The 25,347-nt window shown below is 47.4% G+C and overlaps 1 protein-coding gene across 6 annotated transcripts in view; it reads left to right on the top strand.

Moving 5' to 3' along the window:
• Positions 1–25,347, top strand: part of LOC116939069 (RIMS-binding protein 2-like) — a 143,944-nt gene that overhangs the window by 29,591 nt on the left and 89,006 nt on the right. For all 6 annotated transcript variants that reach the window (XM_032946971.2, XM_032946972.2, XM_032946969.2 and 3 more), the window contains 3 exons: positions 373–501; positions 4,268–4,447; positions 5,201–5,332. In XM_032946971.2, coding sequence (XP_032802862.2) covers positions 373–501; positions 4,268–4,447; positions 5,201–5,332 — 441 coding nt within the window. The remainder of the gene's footprint in view (positions 1–372; positions 502–4,267; positions 4,448–5,200; positions 5,333–25,347) is intronic.

Genomic DNA, 25,347 nt, shown 5'->3' with positions numbered 1-25,347 from the left:
TCACAACACTTGTCCCAGAAGTCTATTTAAACTATACGGGGGATCTTTGTCTTGTTGCGGCAGCAGCAGCAGCAGCAGCAGCTGTGCTCGAAGGCCCGAGCAGCGGCGCGTGTGTGCACGTGTATCGGCTGAGCGTGGTTATTTTCGGGTCGACATGTGCGAGTGTGCGTCCGTATGCGACTCTCGTCTATTTATAAAGCGCGGCTGCGCGATGGCACACGCCCCCCGGTGCGCCTGCATCTGCGGACGGCTGCCCGCCCGCCCGCGTCCGCGCGCCCGCGTCCGCGGCCAGTTGGGCGGCGCGGAGCCTCGAGCGAGCGAGCGAGTGAGCGAGCGTGTCGCGCCCTGTGCTCCGTCGTTTTGTGCGGGCAGCGCAAGAGCAGCAGCGTGGACACCGAGGACAAGGTCCGGCGGCTGAAGAGGAAGAACGCCGAGCTGGTGGCCATTGCCAAGCGGCTCGAGGAGAGGGCCAAGAAGCTGCAGGAGGCCAACATGAGGGTGGTGAGAGACGCACCCCCCCGTCCTGGAGTTAGTGAACATCCATTCCCCCCGGCGTATGTGTGTATGTTGAACTTCTTTCGCACCCGTACGTAGCCAGCCGTGCTAATCGGAGGTGCGCTTCTTTCACACGATCGGTGAATTCAGCAAACGTGTGGGGGAGGTCAAGTGAGACCAAAAATAATACAGTAAACCCTCTCCATTTGCGAGGGTTGCGTTCGTTAAAACGCTCGCGAATGCACAATTCGCGGATGCGGAAACATTATTCAACGGGATAAATCGGGTTAAGTTTCTGGTACAAGTGAATGTCGGGGTTTTTTTTTTAAGTGGCGCCGTAAAGTAGAACGCTGTGCGATTTGAGTTACAAAATGCCTTTAAGTGCGACTGCGTCTCAAGACGCCGTCCATTCTCTACCAGTGGGGAAGGACGGTGGAGCTGTTCAGTGATCGTCCCAGAACAGCATGGGCGCCTTGCAGGAGTGTATCGAATTTACTGGGAATGCTGGGTCATCCGACCATGTCTGAAAATTAACATGCGAGCCACGTTAATAATTTCTATGAATAGTTAATTGTGCATAAACCGGAAAGTACCTGCTTACTTGCACAAAGTGTAACCAAACATCTACTTGTATTTGCATTAATTTCGCCCGTGCATACAGAGTGGGCTAAATGAATCCCTAACGGAGATGTAATGCATTTCCGCGTGTGCGTGTACCTGGTATTGCACGGAGCATTTGTTTCATCGGCGAAAGAGTGATTTGCGTCTATGACGAAACGAATGGAAATCCACCTGATATCATCAGACCCTAAGCAGGGTTGAGCCTGGATAAGCGCTTGGGATGGGTGATCACCCTGCGCATCACCGTGCACAAAACAGATTTATCACGGGCTGTCGCAGAGGGGGGCTACATTGTGGGCGGCAGAGGGCAGCACAGCAACATCCAGGTCCACGCTAAACTTTGTATTTTACCAGGTGAGGCCCACAGAGCTACATAGCTCTTTTTTTGAAGCGATCTGGCCACTAATGAGAGCTCAATGAAGTTGGTTATCACGTGGAAATGTATCGCACCCAAATACTGTAAATGCATGTTTCTATATGTGGAGGGAAAAACCGGAGGACCTGGAGAAAAATCCATACCGCCACTGGAAGAACATGCAAACTACGAATTTACACGAGTCAGTGTCAGGATCGAACTCAGGACCTCTTGTATACTACGCTCACGCTCCTCGCCTACACCACACTGATTGGGAATGGTGAAGTGTGGTCAAATAATCCCCCCAACTCACACGGTATGCGGAGGCCTTCATGTTCGAAAACTGAGTGGGAGTGAACAATTTAACTTGAGAGTACTTTCCTACTGGAGGGGTATTGAAACCCAAGTCAGTTTTAGAAATGGTTGACCCATTTTTTTGAGTGTTTACTGCCTATTTTCTTTAAGATTAAATAAATAACTAGGCAAGAGCCTCCTGAGACCAGAGGTCCCATTTGCAAGGGCAATGTGGGATTGAATAAGTACAGCGAAACATAAAACAACTTCCATTGTGTAAAACAAATTGATGCAGTAAAAGGCATTTAAAAAGTCGTTCAAACACAGTAAAGAATTAGATCAAGGTCAAGAGGTCATCATGGCCAGTGCTGTGGATGCCACCAAACCTCGCCATCGCTTTCTTCCTCTGGCAAGGTCCCATAGCTGTCGTAAATTCGACAGCTCTGACCTTTGAGGTCCGCTATTATACAAACCAAATCAATGTTTTTTTTCCAGCACAGTTGGGCCAAGGGGTGTTGCTTAAATTTTGATTTAAAGCTTTCGTGACTGCAGGGATTCATATTCTTGATTCTTTCGGTAAAGTCACGTAGAAGGGAAACAATAAAATAATAAAAATATAAAACATTAAATTTTGTCACACCTGATGATGATTGCTTGCGTTGCAGTCGAAACGTCGTGAGAATTGTATTGTTTTATATTTTTATTATTTTATTGTTTCCCTTCTACGTGACTTTACCGAAAGAACTAAGAATATGGTGTTGCTTAACTTCAGAGCCTTGAGCCAGTGGCGTCAATTTCACACCGTTGTGGCAGCGGTGGTTCTCTCTCTATATCACAACCACTGTGGGCGCCACGGTTGTGAGATGTTAACTACTCCGCCCGGTATACATGAAGTTGTGGGTTCGATCCCGACCCCGTGGTCGCATGGGTTTTTCTCCGAGTCCTCCGGTGTTTCCCTCCACATTTAGAGTCAATATGTGCTGAGAGTATTTGGCCGCTATAAATTTCCACATGATAGGCCGCTCCGTTGAGCTATCATTTCTGGCCAGATCGCTCCTAACAAAGATCTATGTAGCTCAGTGGGCCATGGCTGGTAAAATAAAAAAGAGTTTAGTTTCAGTAGTTTTGCTTCACCACAAAGTGGTACTTGATTTTTTGATCCCCAGAGGGATGAAGGGCTTCCCACTGCGCTGAATGTGCTACCGCTGTGCCTCTCGGCTGCATATGCTTCGCCAAACTCTCATTAATTGCGATTAATAATAAATATTAAATAAAATATAATACATATAAAAATCATTTAAAATTTAAATTATGCAGTATACATACATAAGTTTCTGGATTTTTCTATATTCAGACTCGGTGAATTTAAATCGAAATCCGAGGGTTCAAAACTCATTATCATTGCTTAACATCTTTTTGCTAGCCTCTCGGACAAAGGCACAATAGAGTGAGTGCCCTCTTTTGTTATGACACTGATGCTACGTTACCATGTTTCCACGGCCACCAAGAAGTAATGCGGCCTGATTTGTGAACCGGGCAAGTGGGAGCTCAGCCCGGATTTGTGACGCGGACGCACGGCTTGCCTGCTCGAGAGGGCCCCATCAACGCGAGACAGAAATACGGACTCAGTGGGGGTTCTCACTCCACTGAAAATCAGTGGTGGGTTTTTTTTGTAAAAAAAAATATATATACAGGTAGTCCTCTACTTACGATGGCGATGCGTTACGACGACCCCATCGTAAGTCAAAAATATCGTAAGTCGAAGATGGCCTAGCCTACCCAGGAGTCTTAAAGAATGGTGATAATTTAGCAAAACAGAGCAATTTACATTACCGTGCTGTATAAACTTTATATTGTATGTATTTATTAATTACAATACTGTATTGCACAGTAAAATGTGAAGTAACAAAATAAGGTAAATTCTTAGCCTACCTATATGAACTGCAATTTAATACAAAGTTTTTTTCAGGAAACAATCGTATCTGCTATAAAAAAACAACGTACAGTATCGTAACTCGTACGCTGCTGCGTTTGTCTGCTGCGCGAAATTAAAAATATTTTACAATTTTGTCGTATTGCTATCGCCATCGTAAGATCGAAATATTGTAAGTCGGACCATCATAACTCGGGGACTATCTGTAACTCGGGGACTATCTGTATATTTACGTGATGGAAATATATGACTAAGTAGGTATTTGCTGGGCATAACCTAACCCAAGAAAACTTGAAAACTTGTAAAAAGTTACTTGAAAAAAATGTTGCAGTTACCTCCCAAGATCTGCATAGAAAATGGGAGGAGAAGTGGGTTAATGGAGGCAATGTTGGGGGGGGTCAGGGGGTAGGAGGGCATTAAGAGGTTGAGTCCATGGAGCCTCATGGCTCGTGAGGTTCCGAGGAAAAGAATCGAGCCGTGCCTGGCCCCCCCCCCGACACGATTCGTGTCGGCCATCCGGCATTCATGGAGTCGCAGTAACGTGGCGTTCGTGGCTCTCCGTGCAACAGGCCACGACACCGGCGCCACTCAAGCTGCAGGCGGTGGAGCAGTACCGCAAGGCGTTCGCACGGCAGCGAGCGCGGGACCTGGGCAGCCAGGCGGCGGCGCTGCTCTCCAAGGACAAGCAGGTGGACGCCCTGCAGAGGGAGGTGTACCGCCTGCGACACCTGCTCCACCTGCTTGCTCCCGTACGGCCCCGCGCGTCCCGTTCGCACCCACACGACCGCGATAGTGGCGCCGCGCCATCGGTGTCCGTCACACGATGGCGTTACGTGCGGATGCGACCATTGTCGCGATATCATTGTTCGCTGTGTGATATGATTTTCCACGGCATGACGATCATCGCGATGTAATATACCACGGTATGCGTTGCCTTCCACGGTATGGCAATTGTCGCGATATCATTTTTCACAAAGCGATAATGTGCCAAATACTTTCATAATATCACCCACAGTATCAGTTTCCCACCACTTCGTGGTTGTATTTTTCATTGTTATGAAATTGTCTTTGTGCTTTTATAAACTTCCGGCCGGAATATCAGATTTAGAAAAAAACCCATCAACTTCAGTTCAGTCAACATGAACCTGCCTAAGACTGTTGGCAGTGGCAGCAGTTATAGTACATTGCAACTTGGGAATGTGCAAACTAATAAGAGCAAAACCAACATTTGCACGAAACCCACATCAGAACTTACTGCATACAGGATAAACAAAGCAAATGTTTTCCCTCGTGCGCCACTGGATCGCAGGTGATGGGCGGGATCTGCGTCGCGGCTGCCATTATTATCGCGGCCCGAGTAACCAACCCCGTCGATGACAATTTTGAGCGTCGATCAGTAAACTTGGTCGACGAGTAGTCCCTGCTCTCGTTACGCGCCTGTTGCTCCATACGTGCCTAATTTTACCGTCTGTGTCCATGTCTCGCCGCGCTGTCGTGTCCAGGAGGGGATTGTGGAGCCGGAGAGCGACACGGAGCGGCTGCTCGTAGCCTCGCAGAAGGAGGTGCTACGTCTGCAGCGCCAGCTCTCCGTGGCGACGGGCAAGCGGCCGCAATCGCTGCCCTCGCCCGACAAGGTGAGTCGAGGAGCCACCCCGAGCAGGGAGGCTACTGAATTGGTTCCAGCCCTTGGTTTTTTGTTGTGCCGAGGTGCCGGCGCTGTGACCAAGTTTATTTTGTGTAACCCGGTGGGAATTGAAGGGAGTGTGTAGAGAACTTCGGCACGCTCGCTTTTGGTGCTAGTTCAGAACACAAAAAATGTAATATTCCTTTGCGCGCTCAAAGCTCAGATTGGAGTAGCGGGGGTGTGAATTAATGTACACGTGGAGTGTACCTTTGTATGCGCCAAGGCCGATTTACTGTCAATCGAGGCAATGGGTCTCATTTACTGTCGGTGGGAGCAGTCGGTGTCGTATACGATCAAGCAAACAAGGCTTAATTTCAGCTGTTGTCAAGGACCTGGAATATATGTTCATGCCTAGCACACCACATCCAGTGTCCCCCCCACTCTAGCTGTGGCTGCTAGTCACGGGAATCCCCGAGTCTACCTGCGGCCCGGAAAATATTACCGCAACCGGCACACCGGATCCAGTGTCGCTGTGGCTGTGCCACCTCCCAGTCTGCCATTGACCCCTAAAGTATGCGGTGAGAAATGAAGCCCTGCTTTCGGTAGGAACAATGAGTCTCCGCACACAGCAAATTAGACTTTTTGTCCCCTGAATCATCGCCTGAGCTGCTACCCCGGCGGCCAGCTGCCACCGCAATCTCGCCCCTCCCCCCTCCCCCGCTCCCCACAACTTCCCCCGGTTGACATTTAATCACGAGAGGTTAGAACATAGGAACCTTTGGCTCCTTCTCCTCGGTGCTTCCTTGGCTCGGAACGTGGTTATCGGGGTAATGGTTGCCTCCTCTACTCAGTCACTGTTGGGCCGGTGGTCACTAATATTGAGCAGAGGCAGACGGAGCACTCCTCAATAAGGCTCCTTGGCAAACGGCTCAGCACGGGAATGTATTTACACTCCCCCCTCCCCATTTCTTCTTAAAGTCTTCGTGATGGTTATCTGCCAGTACAGTGGTATAATTTACTAGGTGCCAGAGGGGAGGGGGCGGGGAGGTGCAGCGGTGGTGCAGTCGTCGGCGCACTCGCTATGAGACCAGGGACCTGAGTTGGATTTCCGTCCGTGGCTAACATCACTGGCGAGTGATATTCACTTTCACCAACCCGCACTGACCAAGTACAGTGAAGTACAGTGAAGTACAGTATGGTCAAATAATTGCCATGACCGACACTGCAGGGGAGACCTTTATCCAGCAGTGGCTTGAAAGAGGGCTGCAAGTTACAAAGCTAAAGATTCCCCGTATAGCCTTTGCAGGCTGTAGGAGCAAGTGCTGTTGTTAGTGAGTAGCACCTATGAAGACCAGCACTGTGGCACACGAGAGGGTGGGTGGCCAGCACCACGCCTGGCCGCCTTTGTCTCCCTTCTCTGCCCAGTGTGGTGAATGTTGCAATTTTGCACTGAGCAGAGCCTCGTTGTGTAAAATGGAGTGGCTCTTGCTGTGGCATAATGTCGCAAGCCTGCAGAATTTTTTGAGCAAGCCTCACGCTGCTGATGAGACCAAGTAGAAATGAAACGGGTATAGAGCTTGCTTACACCACCTCTACTGGATGATAAAGGAATAAAAGGGCCAGTTGAATTATTTGATGAAAAGCTCTTGAATATTTATGTGAAGAGACAAAACTGAAGTCTTGCTTTTCATTATGTTTTGATATGCTGCTGTATTTAGGGGTAATTGATTGAGCAAAATCTATAAAAAAATAGACACAAAGGAGAGCGACAAATACAAATATAAACGAGGCAAAACTAAATAATGAATTCTGGAATGGAATCTCGACCCTGGGGCGAGTTTGAATTATTAATTGCTCAAAAGAGTATCTATCAACACGGTTACAATGTGTACAATTGCTTGGCAGCTACAATGTGGTTATCAAGGGAAATATTGACACTTTGTTGCTGTTGAATTTAACCCGATAGTTGCCTATCGAGTTAACCAGGGGGGCCTGGGTGGATGGCCCCACGGTGCAATGAACCTCGCTACCCGAGCTAGATTCCCGGCCAAGAATAACATCAGTGGCGAGTGATATCCAATCCCGGATATGTCTCCCCGGTGCACCAACCAGTACCGGGGAAGTATGCGCAAACAACCCCCAAAGATCGATGCGGCATGGGGAAGTCTTCATCCAGCAGTGGATTGACAAAGGGCTATACATTTAAAATGATCAAGTTACGTATGACACTGCAGTATTTATCATGATAATATTTAGCAGAACTAAAATATTTCTGATTCATATGGAGAATTGGCTGTTAATCTGAACGCTTTAAGTGCAATTCTCAATGAATAAAGCTTATAATGCGAGTTTTAATCAAAGCTGACACCAGAAGTGAAGGGCCTAAGAAGTTGAGATTATGAGGTTAATGGTTATGGAATTACAAGCCTTAGAGGGTCGCTGAGCGGTGGGTGAAATCGCACAGAGAATCATGGCTCTGCCACACGTGTGAGCACCACAGCGATAAAATATATATAGCTGCATGTTATCATTAAACAGATGAATCTACCGCAAATAAAATATTTTAGAAAAAAAAGAGCCCATGTGTCATGCTCCAGGCATTTCATTCGCAGCCGTGCGTACGTGTCCTCTGCCTGCCTGTCTGTCTCACAATCCCCCCTGTAAACGCGGGATCCTTTATCGGGGCATGGCAATAGGCTTGGCAAAAGAACGACGGGCATCGCATGGAATGGCTCAGATGAAAGCCGGCGTCACAGCTTAAGCGTGGGTCGAGGACTTTGAAAATAACTTTCGGCATTTAGTCGTGAGTGGCACGAGGGCTTTGAGCTTGTCAGCCATTTCCCTGTCCTCGGGCTCTATCCCACGCTTTCCCTCTTCACCTAGTCCCTCTTCCCCGTATCTGCACCCCTCCCCCTGCCCATTTCTCATTGCATATCTCCCCCCCCCCCCCACATCGCACCTGGCTGCGCCGCCATGCCATGGCTTAGTGAACAGTAAAATGAGTGGCAGCAGCAGCAGCGCCAAGACTCGGTGCCCGCGCGCACGCACGATCTGTAATGTCAGCACCTAATGTCATTCATGGCCTCCGTGGAGGAGCGATTTATCGATTGTGTTACAGCAAGAGAGCGCGTTTAACAATTTTTTCCCCCGTCCTACTTCTGTAATTCTATAAATGCGTCTTCGTTTGGAATGACTAATCACCACAATGTGGTACGTTGAACAATGCGTTTCTAATTGTCTGTGGTGGCATCATGGAAGCATTTACGACGGCAGCATTTCGCTTCTCCGCCCTCTGTGCTCATGCTAAAGGACCCTCCTGTGGCGTTTGCACTGCACACGAAGCAAAGGGAGAGATTAGGGGATTAAGACGGAATTCTCACGCGCACAACACGCACGTCGAATTGTGCATCTTAGAATATAATTTTATTATTGTTTTTATTACGAATTTTATGCAAACGATATTATAATGTTACCTTACACCACTGGACGGGTGAAGACAAAACATGCAAGAGACAAAAAACAGTTGAGACACAAAAAATAATCTATTTAAATCAAATAGTGACCTCAAATTGCGACAGTTTATCAAACCGCCGGTAGACTGAATCGTCGTGTGCCTCGTGTACACTTATAGCAGCTGAGAGCCGGTACTAACTGCGCCCAGCAGACTTGCTACTCTGCGAGTATTAGCAAAGCTACCCATCGCTTTATTGAGTCCACGATATTCCTGGGTTCCACCCCCATCAAACCTCAAACCTCGTGGTGCACCTATCAAGTTTGCAGGTGGTTCAACCGCACCAGGGGCCCAAAGCCTGGAGCGGGGGTGGTGGGGTGGCAGGGGTTATGGGAGAAGGGTGGGAAATGTGACAGGGGCTCCATTTCATTGCTTGCACTGGGCCCATGCCAACCACAGCCTGGACCCCCCATAGAGGCAAGGATAGCAGGAGCCTCACGTCCGTCAGGCATGTCCTCTGTGCTCGCCACTCTGCTTGCAGCCGCGTGATGACACGTTGGAATTACGAGGCGGTGATGGCGCTTCTTTACATTGAAATTGCATGTCCCTGCAGATGCGAGTGTCCGTTATTTGTGCTTGCCATCACTTTCTGGAGAGAAGATTGATTGGAGTGAGATGGCTGATTAGATTCTCTGTACCAGGTGAAATCATTGAATGTATATTGAAGTCCTTATTATTAGTGTTTTGTCTGTCTATCTGTCTTCCCTAAATGTTATGATAATTCTGTTTTCGTTGACACCAGACGAAAGCACCGCTCGGAACGCTCGCAGAGCAGTGCAGCCTTGTGTGATAGAGGCTGGCCCATAAAAGTAGATGTTTTAAAAGAACTCGGGGGTGAGAACAAATTGTGTCGAATGGCAGAAAAACTGATCATTTACATTCTCAGAGCTGATGTTTTGCCATATTAAGTGAAAACGTACATTTTAATGTGAAATGTTTTTTTTTTATGATGACCAGTCGTTAGCAACCGGACTGAGACTACAATCAAGACCTTGGCTTTATCACAGGTGGCCAAACACGGATTCTGACCCAGCATCTCAGCCGTGTTGGCTGTTCGCTGGCAATGTCCTTACACGAGCACGCACGCACCGACGCTTAATTGCAGTGCGACCACTAAAGAGAGCACTGTCCTTAATTAACGGACGCCTTTCAAAACAATGCATGCGTGCACCCTTCAGTTCGGCGGTCAATTTTAGGAAAAATGAGAAGCAGCATCTTCTCACGATGATCATTTCGGCAAGACACTTAACTCGGCGGTCAATTTGAAACCCAGATTAAGCATTGCGCACTTCAACAATCCATGTCCTGTGACGCGCTGCTCGGTACTTTACAAGTGCTTTTGTAATCTGCGTGAGCAACAAGGGAAGGTATCACAAAAAGCTTTGCCCTCAAGCACCACGGCGTACTGAATGGTCGCGGAATATTGATACGACGAGGGGAGGCCATCGTGTGAGGGCTACCAATGATCTGGCTATACAATCACACCGAGCAAAGAAACCTCTCGTATCCGCAATCGAAACCTCGCGTGCAGGAGCGTGCAACGGTGCAAGTTGCGCTGGGCGTTCCTGCGACCGTTCATGGCCGTTCGCTTGGCAGCTCCATAGTAGTGGGGACTTCATGTGCGACTTACTTAGACTGGAAAACTAATTTCTTTAGAACTGCTTTTTATGATTACTTTGTTGTCACTCCCCCCGCACCTTCGATTAGCACGGTTGGCTATGTACGGTGCGAAAGAAGTTCAACATACAAATAACTAGCCACTTCAAAGGTAACACGCTGGCATGGCGCTAGCAGCGTGGGCTGCGTGGGAACGGGCTGGGTGCCAAGCGGGTGGAGACGTTTTAACATTCAAATGGGAAGTTTCACCGTCTTCGGAGCACAGGGAAGTGTCTAAATGTTACATATTTAATACGACAAAGCGTTCCAAAATAGTAATTAAACACATTATTTGGGCGATGACTGTGTTGGCAGTGATGCGCAAGCACAGTTAATTTGCGCTGCTTTAAGAGAGTATATTTACATATTTTTCTTCTTTTAAGGCATTGATTGCAATGGAAATATGAATTGGCTTCATTTTTTTGTTTTGTTATCAATGGACACGCACATCCTGTGCATTTATTCTTGTGAACACTAGAAAATGGCAACTAATCGCTGCGTCAGCCGCCACCACGAAAGCATCTGCTTTGTGTGACACGGGCATATTTTTATCGTTTTATAAACATGTAAAGGTGATCATTATATGTGTAGTGAGTTCAACTGAGTCGCAGACGTACTCTTTGGAGGCAACACATTTATTTGACACCAACACACGGGGTAACTGCCACTTAACAGAATAACAACCTATGGTGGTGACCACCAGGCTAACTACACTAGTTACTACGTAACTAGCTACAACGGCCCGGGACCACAGCTCGGGTCCAGGTCCACGTGTTGGAGAGACTGTAGGACGTAGAACGTAGACGAAGGTTTCTTCAGCGTGAACAACAACGCCGGTCCCTCTGGGGGACCCGGCTGATATTCTCTGTGGTGTGGCTGGCCCCGCCCTTGGCCCCAACCACCTTGCAGAATCCTCTAGCAGGATCTGGACCCCGACCAGGTGACCACTCCTAGCCCCCACTCGGGGCCCCTTTGGAAGACTTAACCGGTCACGTGTCCTCTCGCGTCAACCAGAGTGCCATGGCCTTTAGTAACCTCATTCTTACGGCCGGCACTCCCACACGCTATCCTGTAGGGCTGGCACTGTACGCCAAGCGGGTGCCATCCAGCGCTATCAATAAGCGCTGACCGAGCCCCTCTAGGGCCCGTACTACACCCACATCATAGCGGTGTCTGTGATGTCGTTACACCGCACGCCGTGCCTCTCTAGGGCCGGCACTATACAGTGACATCCCGCGATGTCACTACACATGCACTTACGGGATTACTGTTGTTATTTTTTTTCCCAACCTGCATTAATCGCTTCCCTTGTAATGGATTTTCTCGTCTTTCACAGATTGGAATTATTATTCATGCCTTCCGGCCAAACCCTTACTCGTTAAAATCGGCGTGGCACGAAGCTTGTGCGGAAAGTAACGCATTCATTCTGTCTTCGTGTGGACAATGGTGATGGTGCTGATGAGCCAGTGGAAGGCTCTCTGTTGGAGAGTTCGTGTGCGTGTTTTGAAGGAAAGGCGGCTGGCCGGGGGTGGTGGCGGGTGGGTGGGGTGTTGTTGGGGGGCACCACAGGGCTGGCGGGTTTTGGGATGTTCTTCGCCGCTGATTTCACTCTGAGAGGCAGACGAGCCCGGGAGTGGCCGCGTGCTGTGAGAGCTGTGCGTCGCCACCCTCCGCGCATTGACAATCAACACCGGGGCACGACGTACGACGTCGGCTCTTGCGAGCACCGTCGGCTCTTGCGTGCGTCGAAATAAATAAACAAAAATAGCCCATCGGGAGCACGGCAAGAGCGCGGCAGTGGTCAAGGGGCCCTGGGCTGCCCCGCGCTCTGTCTCTGCGAAGGGCGACGAACAAGGTGAGCTCGGCAAGTACCGGCCGTGGAGCGAGCGTGTCGGCGGTGGCAGAATCTGGTGGCAGTTCGGGTCCACGTTTTGGGTCGATTTTGCTTGGTCAAGGGACTAATTAAATCAATCTCCCATAAGCGCAACTTCAATTGTCCGTGCTCGTTCGGTGTTGCATTCTCGGCCATTTGTAAATAATGTGTACGGTGTGACACCACACCGTACCAATACTGTGACTATTGGGGTATTTTCACTGTGATGTTTTACACTGTAGTGTATGTAGAATAGTGCTTCTATTCATACAGAATACCTGGTCACTACACCTGATGAAAACCCACACCTGACCTGTAAATACGTACTGACGAGTACGTTCTTCAGCAGCACGCGAGTGCTGCATCTTGCATTGTGCCAATTCAGTAAAGACCGAGAGATCATTAACAGTAGCGGTGTAGCGATGCAGCGATTCATTGACGAATATTGATTCTTGTGCGTACGATTTTCCAGATATCAAATCGTCATTGTGCGAGTAAGTTGCAGTGCGCCGCATTGTTAAAAATACTTTAAATTCGTAACTGTAATTGTGACCCTTAATCGTGATATTTCACAACAACACGTACCTCCTTTGAAGTACAAGTGATGAAGGGGGATGCTGCCGTGGCGTTATGCTTCGCAAACCGCATCGTGAGGTCGCCAATTCGATTCGATCCGTGGCAGACGAAACAACGGTGCAGGTTTCTTAACCCCCGCCATCCACTCCAGCCTCTGTCCGTCCAGCCGTACATCCAGGCGCACCACATTAGATTGATCGGCAGGTCGTGTCTTGTGGGGCAAAGTGTGGGTGCTCTTGCAAATATATCTGGCCGGCGTGCAAGAGAAGGTCAAGTGGCCCTCTCAAGGGGGCTCTCTTGAGCTCCCTGCAGATGTAGCGTTACATGTGGCATAAATACCGATCGAAACGCGTTGGATCTTACACGCGCGGGTCGATGCGTCGTTACAAGTTTAACATTTGATATTAATCCATGAATTGATGCCCTGCTGCAGCTCTGTTCGAAGTATCAGCATTTAAAAATCAAATGAAAAATATCGCTGGGACGAGGCACTTTTCGTAACAGAATTTGCGATTTTTTAAAAGTAAGTACCCTTCACGATACACCTGCCTCATGCAGAAGTGTGGGAACAAAATTAACACGTGCCTGGAGCAAAGGAAAACAATGGCGTAGGAAACAAATTTAATTGAAAAATAAAGGCGGAGGTTCAAAGGAGAAGCCCTGCAATTTCTTGCTTCACACCAAACATCTCGGAAGAGATACAATTAACCACACTTTACCCCCCCCACCGCGCGTGAGGCTTGCCAATGGACTAACTGTGGAGCACCCATTTTCTACTGCCGAGCGGACAGATAAAATCGTGCAGCGTGCTAATAAATACGGTCACGGCAGCATTCCCCTGTGTACACTGTCATGTTGCATTTTAATATCTCTCTCCTGTTTTTTTCTCTTTGCCGGATATTGATTTAACACGTGGTGCCAGTGGCGACGAGGCTGGCCTTAAGGAGCCATTTGTTGAATCTGCTTTGACTTTAAATTGCAGATGGTCAGTGACCTTCTTGAGACCCCCCCCCCTCTCTCCGCCCCACCGCCGTCAACTTGAAGATGAAATGCACGATCTGTGGGTTCCCACATCACTTGCCGGGTTTAAATGAATTATTACGGGGCTGGCTGAAAGCAAATAAAAAGTATACACCTTCCCCAAATGTTCAACGAGGAACCGAGGAGGGTAGCGAAAAAAAAGAGAAATCACCTGAGCGCTAGCGATTACGAACATTCACCGTGAAATCGTTTCATTTGGAAAGTAATTCTGCCGTAACGAACGTATGTGAGTAACGCGGGTTGTTTAATATTCCGTTCGGGTTTCGAGCCCTTCGCTACCCATTCATGTGGGGCTTTGGAAGATTAAGCCCCCCCCCTCCCCCCCCGGTACGGTAATGATACAACATTTTGATATCCTGGACTCAAGCCTTGAATTGGTTGACAAGTGAGAGGAGGGAAAAGGGAGAAAAAAATGAGCACGGCCTCCTCAGAGTAAATGGACTTTCACGAGGTGCAAGTTTGATGGCCTCACCTTGGGTCACTGACGACCGTATCAAAATGAAAAAAACAAACATCCGTCCCTCCTGGACACTGAGAGCACAAAGAGTGGAGAGTTCATCGACAGAGCTCACTCCCTCAGCAGCACCGTAAGCCCCACTTTAGGAAGGCCACCTATGGAAGGATGCGGCGGTGGGGGCACGGTAATTATCGTGGTGCATTCAGAGTCATATCGTGGTCCTTAGAGCCGATTTGAAACCCTTGCCAAGTGTTAAGCTGGGCCCACACCTGAGCAATCACATGCAAATTAATTGTTTATTACTTCGAAGTCTCTGCAACCGGTTACGAGTGGTTCCACAACCAGTTGCTTACAGTAGAGACGCTCTCCTCCAAAACCATCCGATCTGCTCGGCGATTTATAGTCACGGTTTTCCCCACGTGACAACATTTGCGAGCTATGGTTGTCATGATCCGGAGTACGTTATTTAATTTCCTTGTTTGCGGAACTACTCGCTCCGTTGCAGACAAAGCAGTCGCAACTGATTGAGTCGTGCATTTTAGAGTGCGATTTGGTTGCTTAGCTGATCGTTGAGGGTGTGGACCCAGCTTTCTGAGAATGACCGGAGGAATAGAACATCACGGAACCCTTGCTGAGATGCATTCAAGCAGGATCTGATCTGCGCGGTAGGGGGGCGCCGCCATTCCCATCAGCTACCACTGACAGGAATGATTGTTGTGTGACGGTCAAAAAAGATTTCTTGCTGTGGTTGTTCACACCTGATGATGATGATGATTGCCTGTGTTGCAATCGAAACGTCTGTGATTTAAGTTATTTATTTTATTTATTTTTCCACCTACGTGACTTTACCGAAAGAACCAAAGAGTATGGATCCTTGCAGTCACGAAAACTTCAAATCTAGAATGTTGTGTGACGGTCAGACAAAGCAATGTTTTGAGTGTTCAATGTCGAAATTTAGCCAAACTTAAGGGCAGCACCAAAGTTAATGTGACGGTTTTGTTGCTGCAGTCATTGGAAATGCGACTACACGTGAGAATCTGGTTTAATCATACGTGGTTTCCTCAATCTGAACCCACAATATTAGCAGTGCCAGCTTAGCGATCTGACGTCTGCACCACCTAGTCACCTTGGAACCGGGCTAATTTGATGGTGACACGCACTGGGATTCCAGGGGAGGAAAAAAACTCTTGTTAAAGTCAAAATTGTCCTGCAATTGCCTATGCATTGTTTTCACAGTAGTGTCCGGATTAGAGCGCCTGTGATTATATTGAATTCGTCACCTTGAGCTTATGTATTCTTCATTGCCATTCTCTGAGTCCAAAATCCATTTCTTTGCAAAAAAAAAAGGATAAGAAATATTTTTTGGAAGGGCTTATAATATATTTTTTTCTCATTGCATAGATTTTTCCCAAACTATTTTAAATCAGACAAAGAGCAGTTGTATAGAAACCAGTGACCTAAGTTAGGTTCCTGGTTCACATCGGTGACGAGTGATATCAGGACCCCCCCCCCATCACTTCACAAACCCGGACTGACCAGCGTAGCGAAGTATCGTCAAACATGATTTGAAGCTTTCGTGACTGCAGGAATTACACTTTGGTTATTTCGGTAAAGTCACGTAGAAATAAAATTTAAAAAATAATAGAATACACGACGTTTCTATTGCGTGTCTCTTTGTGTTTCTCTCTCTCTCTCTCTGTGTGTCTCTCTGTGTCTGTGTATCTCTCTCCGTGTCTGTGTTTGTCTCTCTTTCTCTGTGTCTCTCTCTCTGTTTGTCTCTCTTCTGTGTGTGTCTCTCTCTGTGTCTGTGTGTGTCTCTCTCCGTGTCTGTGTTTGTCTCTCTCTGTGTGTGTCTCTCTCTCTGTGTCTCTCTCTCTCTGTGTGTGTCTCTCTCTCTCTCCGTGTCTGTGTTTGTCTCTCTCTTTGTGTCTCTGTCTCTGTGTCTCTCTCCGTGTCTGTGTTTGTCTCTCTCTCCATGTGTGTCTCTCTCCGAGCTTGCATTCTTTCACACCTGATGACGGTTGCTTGTGTTGCAATCGAAACGTCGTGTATTTTCTACGTGAATTTATAGAAAGAACCAAAGAGTATAGTCAAACAATCTCCATCTTCCTTTTATTTGCTGTGGAGGGGACTTGATTAGCAATGTTTATATGTTCATGTTGAGGCTGGTGATTGAGTGAGCCAGTGGATGGCTCCAGGAGTAGTAACCTGGTAAATATCTGAAATGCTGCCGGCAAATGAGCAAAGCGGGCAGTGGTGTATTAACTGTTTCGTGGTTTGAAATTTGACTGCAGTTACATTGTAGACGAGTCTTAATTGTCCAACAAACCCCATGACACAGCGACGGGGAGGCATTCTCATGTAGCACTGAATTGACAAATGGCTGTGAATTATGGTTACGTAAACAGTAATTCCGTGAGCGATAACGGAGAATCGTGAATCCGTTCGCTATCTCTTTCTGCGGACTTCAGAAAGGGAATGTAAAATCTTCCATAATAGAGGTTTTCCTGGAAAGGACTTTGCGTCTATGTAGAAGACAGCCGTGTGTGGTACGGCTTAAAAGAAAACGCTGCTTGCCGGGCACGTTGACCCTGGAAGGTTCCTCGTGTGGGGCCATGATTAGGCCCTTGTTAGGGACATTGGCGTTGTCACAGGTTTATCTTAACCGTGCTGTGGGATTCAATGAAGGCACTCTAACGGCTTGTGTTTGATGCCGAAGTAGATTGTGGGACTTTAATGTTGACGCTGTGAGGTTCCGAAGGCCCTTTTGCATCGGTAAATAATGATATACTGTACTGTAATGGTTAATAACAGTGCCTAGCATCGTGATAACTCACAACCCTGCAGGTAGGAAGCCATCTTTTAAACGAGAGCCGACAATTCTCCGAAGAAATTCCTTTTGCGTCTAAAAGGGGTTTGCTTTTGGACAAATGTACCAGTTGCAGAAAACTGAATACGAAACACAGCAATAGAAAATGGTGACTTGTTTTTTTTATGGGTTGGATTTGAACTTTATTCTCCAGAAGCAGAGGTGCTTGTGTCCGTGCACATGTTTGAAATCGCCCAGGGGGCTACGTGTCCAGAGTTCCCGTGTTCCATGGCTATCTACAGGCGCACCTCGATGCGATCTCGAGATAAGATAGCGATGCAGACAGGTTCAGTTTGGGTGATGTTTGCGTGTATGCTGGGAAATTAGTGTCATGTGATTTTTGTTTAAATGCTTAAATTATTTAAATTGCATTATGTTAACCCAATAAAAATCACGGGGTAAACTTCTGTGTAGCAAAGTGGGCGAAACACCCTTGGTCTCTCTGCTCTCACATCGTCAAGGAATGATTCTCCTGGCCAAATGACTCCATGAATTGCCACGATTTGAGGGTTACTATTGGATTCAAGGATGATTGTTTTTATTGTCTAATTTGTGCCATCCCATTCGTATTGTTTACCATTTCTTCCATCTCGTTTCTACGTTTTGTTTGCTCCATTAGCTTAAACAAAACACTCGGATTTAGTTTGCATGAATTACATTCAATGTTTGTATTGAAGCATATCGATATGAATCGATGACTCACTGCATCGTCCGATGCTTATCATTAAGCAAACGTGTTTGTAGAATTCGAACGATTTATTATTAGACATGCCTGTAGCTCCGGTGAAAATTAGGATCAAAGTCTGCTTTGAATAAAAAAAAGCATGTAGAACAAATCACAAAGTGGCATTCTCACACAAAACAAATCTATTACAAGACAACTGCACAGCACACTCAGGCTCTTTAAAAAAAAGTCGAGCAATTCCACGTTCTGTCACGGAGCACGGCATTTGATGGAGCACCTGGTGCACTGCGGTCGAAATGGATTCACGCTTGAACGTCCATGGCCGAACATCAGAGGGCACAGAAGGCACTGGCGATGAGGCCTCCCCACTGAACACCCAAACTACCCAGTGGGCGCCGGCTCTGAATATTTTTAATTGTGCATTGACAAAGGCCTTTCTCCTGCTGCAGGCCTGATGAGGCCACAGTGGACGGCAGTGAGAGAGCTGTGCAGCTAAAAAAAAGAGCACAGCACCCTGCAGTATTTGTCCTTTATATCAGACATGAGCAGTGTGCCGATGACTAAATCGCACTCAGAATTCCTCCGATCTCGTGAGATCTCAGAAACTAAGCAGGCTTGAGCCTGGATAGTGCTTGAGTGGGTGACCACCATACATAAAACAGATGTTGTAGGCTGTTGCAGGGCTATTTTGTCAGTAGAGGACAGTGCTGCTACAACCCTTCTTGTACTGTGATTCTTTGCACCGTTGGCTATGATCTCCTCCGCTAGTCCAGACTGATTAGCGTCGCGATTTTGTGAGGCCCTGCTGCAGTAGTGAACTTGGAGCATCAATGTGGCGATATGTTAATTTGCCTCGCTTGATATGCAGGAGGTCGTGGGTTCGATCCCCACCCTGATGCCTGTTTGCTCTCCCCGTGGTTGCATGGATTATTTTTCAGGTCCTCTGGTTTTTCCTCCCACATCTAGAATCAACGTCACGCGTTTAGAGTGTTTGGCTGCGATACATTTCCACGTGATAAAAGCCACTTCGTTGAGCTATCATTTGTGGCCAGGTCGCTTCTAAAAAAGAGCTACATTGCTCAGTGGGCCATACCTGGTAAATATTTATTTTTTTATTAACTGGCAAAAAGAACTGCACGTGTACGTGCACACGAGCGGTGTGCACCGTTGACGCGTGTGCGCAGCGAGTGTGACGGGAGCGAAGTGAAGCTGACAGGAGAGGCGGTTTTTGCGCGCGGCTTACTGCACGCGTGCCCGCGAGGTTTGTCAACGGCGCTCGAGGTGACGGCTGGAATGGCTGAGCAAAGCGCCGAACTAGTCGGATCGTTCTGCACTTGAGTCAAAAGTGGTCTTGCAGACAGAGCCTGCCACCAGCATTGCCGCTGCAGGGGAGCATCGCAGGGTGATACTTTTGCACGTTCTGTGAAACCTCACTTAATGTTTTACTTCACGAGATAGCGTATGACCAATTCACCGTGATGGCACCCCATCTTGTCAAATCTTGGAAGCTAAGCAGGATTTATTCTGGTCCCCGCGATACTTTCCCTCCTCCCCTCTCCCACTAAGGCTACAATGCACGGAGAGAGATCCAATGTCCATGCCTTCTAGTCAATGCGGCGTTAATGTGAAAATTATTACTTATTTAATAAGAAGCCACCCTGAGTTGTAGGACTCTTTTTTTTTTCAGGAGCGTCCTGAATTGGTGATTTTTTTGTTGTTTTATACAAGAGGCAGGAAACCGGAGCGCTCGGAGAAAACCCCATGCATGTGAGGGTTACGCACAGAGGGAAACGGACGGCGATTAGGCCACTTGCTGTACTGCCTTCTCCTGGCGAGCCAGGCTACGGAAGGGGAATTTCATAGCATTTGTGCAACCCACCAACCCTCGTAAGCCACGCACTGCATGTTGCGTATTAGTATATATATATTTCTGCTGTTAGCAAGGCATGCGTTTCACGTTGTGCCTATTGGCTTGTTTTCTCATGGCAATATGGCGCCGACATTCCCCCGCGCGCGCTCTCCAAATTTCTCCCTGCGTGGTATCCATGCCGCAGCCTGCGGCACTACCTTGCGAGGCTTTCATGGCCCCCTCCTCGGGGGGGGGGGGGGGGGGGGGAGGAGAGTCCCCGGATGGCCCACGGGGTGAGCACCGCCGGTGAACACAATTGTGCCGGCGGTGGCCCCGGCTGCTCTCGTGCCGAGGAGCGGGCCTTCGCGAAGACGACGCACGTGAGGCTGTGCGGTTCTCGTGCCGCCGGTCTCAGACGCCGCTGCCAACGCCGCGTTGCCGGAAGCGTTTGCCGGGCCCGTGCCTCGTCCTCGGAGGGGACGTCGCTCGCTCTCCGCTGTCGGCGCTCGCTCAGCCACGTGAGAGACGCCCCTCGACGCGCCTCGCCGGCCGTCTGGGACGCCTGCCTTTGTGCTGCTGGCGACGAGAACAGATTCCGCTGGCAGCTTGTGAATTCCCTGTTGGGAGGGTGGTAAACGACGCACATCCTTGCAGAAAAATGTAGATGGACACGCATGTACTTTAAATACTGTAATTCCATGACATTTGTAATTGGTACGTAAATTACACGAAACATGGTGAATTGGAAATTTATAATCGTATATTTGTTGGCCTTTTTATGAATGTAGTGACCCTGGTTTAGTACTTGTAATGGCGAAAAAAAGGAGTGATTTTTTTCTTGTTTTAAGAATAGGTTTTTCCCCTTTTTTCTGGCAACAAAACTGAAACCTTTTTACAAGGAATTATGTCTGCATTAACCACAATACTTGTGGTCAGAATGCAGATTAGGGGTTTCAACCTGGATAGTGCTGGGATGGGTAACCACCACTTGTGCACAAAACCAGGTCGTCATATGGCTTGTGGGGGTTACATGGTGGGCAGGGGACAACGGGCGCAACAGAATCCACTGTTGTGCTGTATTATGCTCCCATGTCTGTGCTCTCTGCCTTCAACAACCCTCAACGCCTGGCATGGTGAAGCATGGACAAATTACGCCTGGGACTCGCACAGCAAGTGGGGAAGCCCGCGTCCACACAACGGATTTATAAACAACTGTGCATGTGTGATCGTTGATGCACTTAAATGAAGTTGTAAAACGTGGACGGGTTATGCTTTGGTTCTATGTTTTGGTGTCGAGCAGTGTTTCTCAAACCTTTTTGGCCCACGGATAACTCGGCCGATGCAATCCACGGACCATGATGCAGAGCAACAACTGTAATTTCACATTCAGGTGGTCAAGCCAGATAACCCCATCAGGAGCAGCAGAGTGTATCGCTGTGATGTCTCCTTCGTATTTGTGGATCGGGCATTGCATCGTTATATGTTGTACAGTCTCTGCTGGATGACCACATTCGCACACTGGAGAGTTTTACATTTTTTATTTGTGCATCAGCCATGGTTTGTGCAGATGCGGTTTATGGTGGCCCATGAGCTTTGGGGAAATTCAAACCCAGGTATCTTCTGCGTTGGGTCTTTCACAAGGTGTTTTTTTGCGAGTTAATTTGAACTCCATTCAGCTCTCCAATGTCCGAAACATTATTTCCGGATCAAACTGCACATTGCATCTCAGCCCGGCGGACCACCTGGAGGGCTGTCTATACTTGAGAACTGCTAGTGTAGAGGAGAGGTTTCCAGACAATTTCATACCAAGTCTTGTTTTTGTTCTTGTGTTTAGCACCACGGGTCACTGGGACAGTTAATTTATAATACATTGTAATAATTTTGACACAATGGAAAACAAATCAGCAGTTCTTTGAAAATGTTATATAGAATTAAATGTATGGACGTTATTTCCTTGGAACAAATTACTATTTTATTTCCAGCTGATGCCACCAAAATTGTGTATCTCTCATACTTAAGTCACGAAAATGAATCTCAGCAGGATAATGAACGTTTCATGTTGTACCATGTTCAGCATCAGGTGGGTTTTGCAGAGTTGCTTTTCAAGCTTTCAGTTTCTCATTTGTAGCTGCAGAATGTTGGCCATAGTTCCAACTTGATAACATGTCCCAATATTTCTTTGCTTTCACACTTTTTGGTTTATCATATTTCAAACATTTTCAATTTCAGTATTTGTTCAGGTTTCTACGCTGAGTTAGAGTGGAGGTGCTACCTTAATAAATAATAAACATTGGAGTTTGATTGAACAGTGATATATACAGGAAGACAAGACAGATGAAGGAAGATATACAGTAATTAGAGACAAGCAAAAAGCAGGACTTGGCTGTGACTTAGGCTACAAATTTGCAAGTTGTTTGGTGATGCTGCTGCGGCATTGGCAGTGGTGCACAAACACAACTTAAGGAAAACTCAACAACAATGTGGTCTCAAAACGTTTCGGGCAATGATTCTTTTCATAGCACATGAAGAAGCGTCGTTTCCCAAAACATCATCTATTACATTCACAGCCGAGCTGTGGGGGAAAAAAACAATGATTTATGGAAAGATCATAGAGCAGTGGTGACGCATGCCTGTGTAGTGCCGTGAATTCACTCGGACGACAACCGTCTCTTTTTCCGCCGTCACTTTTATTCCATCGTTCCGTACACACAGTAATTCTCTCCGTGCTCCACCAACTCGGACACTCCGATTTACTTCAGCATCGTCCGTGCATCCCCTTCCACACACAGTGTTTCTTCGCATATCTCTTCACACAGTGCCTTCCCTCCCACACACAGTGGTTCGTCTTCTATCTCTTCCACACACAGTGGTTCGTCTTCTATCTCCTCACACACAGTATCGCCGCTATCTCTTCACACGCAGTGACTTCCATCTATTCACACACAGTGACTATCTATCTCCGCTAACGCTCACTCTTCCTATCGCTATTTACTGTCTTTGGGGTCCGGCTCTCTATCTATTCTTCCCTAACATTTCCAGCTGTCTTCTTCGTATCTCTTCACCTCTCGCCAACAACTGCCCAGCAACAACTCCCCAGCAACAACTCCCCAGCAGCAACTCCCCAGCAGCAACTCCTCTCCGTTCATACCACCTCGCGTTTTATCCCCTCTCGCATTAGCCTTAATTAATTACCACGTGGCTCGCTGGCCGTTTCCCGCCAGCCCGCACCTGTCCCCTTCATCAGACATCCAGACGCCAGCACTTAACGCTAACAGCCTCTCGACCAATCACAGCCCTCGTGCCACGACTCCCTTAATTACTTCGGGTTGTTTACGCCACCCGCGACTCGACCACCTGTTCGACCTCATGTGACCCGTTCTCCTTGTCTGTCTGTATGTACTGTATATGGCCAATTCCTATGCGTATTATTTACTCCACTACATCTATAACCCCGACTGGAGATTAGCCCAGTTGGCTATGTCCGTGCAAACGAATTTCTACATACATACATGGTGGATCACACAAATATTGTGAAATTACCCCCCCCCCCCCCCCATGGACGTTAAAGGTTGACTTCTCCTGGCTTGCCAGAAGATGTCAACACAGACAGTGGGTCAATTCCATCTGTTTCCCTTAATACAGCTGTAAAGACACCTGGCCATGCTCCTATTCTCGATCATTCCCGCGGCCACCAATCCACTCGTGCTGCAAGCTGACTCCCCTATCATTACCTCCCGTGGCCACTAGTCCACTCATACTTTAAGCTGACTCCCCTGTCATTACCTCCCGTGGCCACTAGTCCACTCGTACTGCAAGCTGACTCCCCTGTCATTACCTCCCGTGGCCACTAGTCCACTCGTACTGCAGGCTGACTCCCCTGTCATTACCTCCCGTGGCCACTAGTCCACTCACACCATAGGTTGACTCCACTGTCATACACAGGGATTACCCGGAGTATTTCGGTTTCCTGTCATACGTATAAACACTCATTAATTTGCTGTAAAATATCTTAATATACAGAGGATATCAGAGGTTAAGGTAATTGTTGGCATCCGGTCTCACTGCATAGACGTCTTTCCCACTTGTCTGTGGTTCCTTGCCCCTCTGAGTGGTTTTTACTTTATCAACATTTCTGTTTTGAAAGCGAGCGAATAATGTGTGGCGCATCACAACCCTCCCAGCCCCACAAACGCCGACGCACTTGATTTATTTTCTCTAAAAATAAAATAAATCAAGTGCTTTATTGAATGTGATTCTTCAGCGATTTCATGTCTCGTGTTCATTTTCATGATTTCTGTGACCACCTGCGACCTCCGTACTAATCTGGTAGCCTTGGCAATGACCCCGTTCAAACCACATCTTAGTGACACTTTTGTTAGGGAACGACACCGGTTCATCCTGGCAACGCGTGAGCTGTGTTTTTTTTCTGTGCCACAGTGCAGCGGTTGTGTGTTTGTGTGCACGAGACTCCTGGAGACGCTGCATTAATCTCTCTTCCTGTGTGTGTAAATATTGTGTGAGTGGGACGGTTACAGTTTGAAATGTAATCGTGTGGGTCTGTTATGGTGAAAAACAATTTGCAATTGTATATATATAACCGTTGGTTTATTTCACGGCATTCGAGTGGAAACTATCAACGAGATATTGTTAATTGCGAGTTTCCTTCATTTTGGAGGCCAGATGCTTGGTGTCCACCATTTTTAAAGAGCTTGCAGCCAATTATTTATTTATATTTAAATCATTTATTAGGTGATTTAAGAGTTTGATCTTGCATAAGTACATGGCATCACTAAGCACCATTTCTAAATAATGCTTTTGGCATGTACTGTACATGCAGCCTATATGTGAGCGCAATCGGCAAAACTATGCTTATCGAATCTGGATTACATCAGGGTTGCCACCTCTGAAGTACACAATTTAGGACATACTATGGGAATAAGTAAAACCTTGGATTGCGAGTAACTTGGTATGTGAGTGTTTTGCAAGACGAGCAAATTTTAAAAATAAATATTAATATGATAAACGAGCGAGGTCTTGCAATACGAGTAGTACGTATACGCTTTGTCTGCCGAGCGTCACATGATCACAACTGATATACGAGTGCTTTGATATACGAGTGCTTTGGATTACAAACACGTTTCCGGAACGAATTATGCTCGCAATCCAAGGTTTTACTGTATCTCACAATATTAAAAGATGGTCGTACTATAGGTAAATATATACTATATAACAGACAAATACCAGTACTTTTTTACTGGCCTAGAAAGACTTAAATATTTCCCAGCACAGCTGCCTCCCAAAGAGAGGACGATACGGTACTGGGAAGACCAGGACAGGTAGAAATTAATTTGCGTCACCCGAACATGGATGCCAATTCTCGCACCGTCCAGATTATTTGGCTCGCACATTCAGTTACCGGACAGAAGTGGGCAGTGCATGGGCAGCAAGTAGATGGGTGGGCACGCACGTAGCAGAGGGGCGGAAGGTTGGCCGGGTGTTAGACGAGTG

Source organism: Petromyzon marinus, chromosome 5, assembly GCF_048934315.1.
Source record: "Petromyzon marinus isolate PM22_M1 ecotype Great Lakes invasive population chromosome 5, UKy_Petmar_22M1.pri1.0, whole genome shotgun sequence".
NCBI lineage: Eukaryota > Metazoa > Chordata > Hyperoartia > Petromyzontiformes > Petromyzontidae > Petromyzon > Petromyzon marinus.
This window is presented reverse-complemented; position numbering and strand designations above follow the sequence as displayed.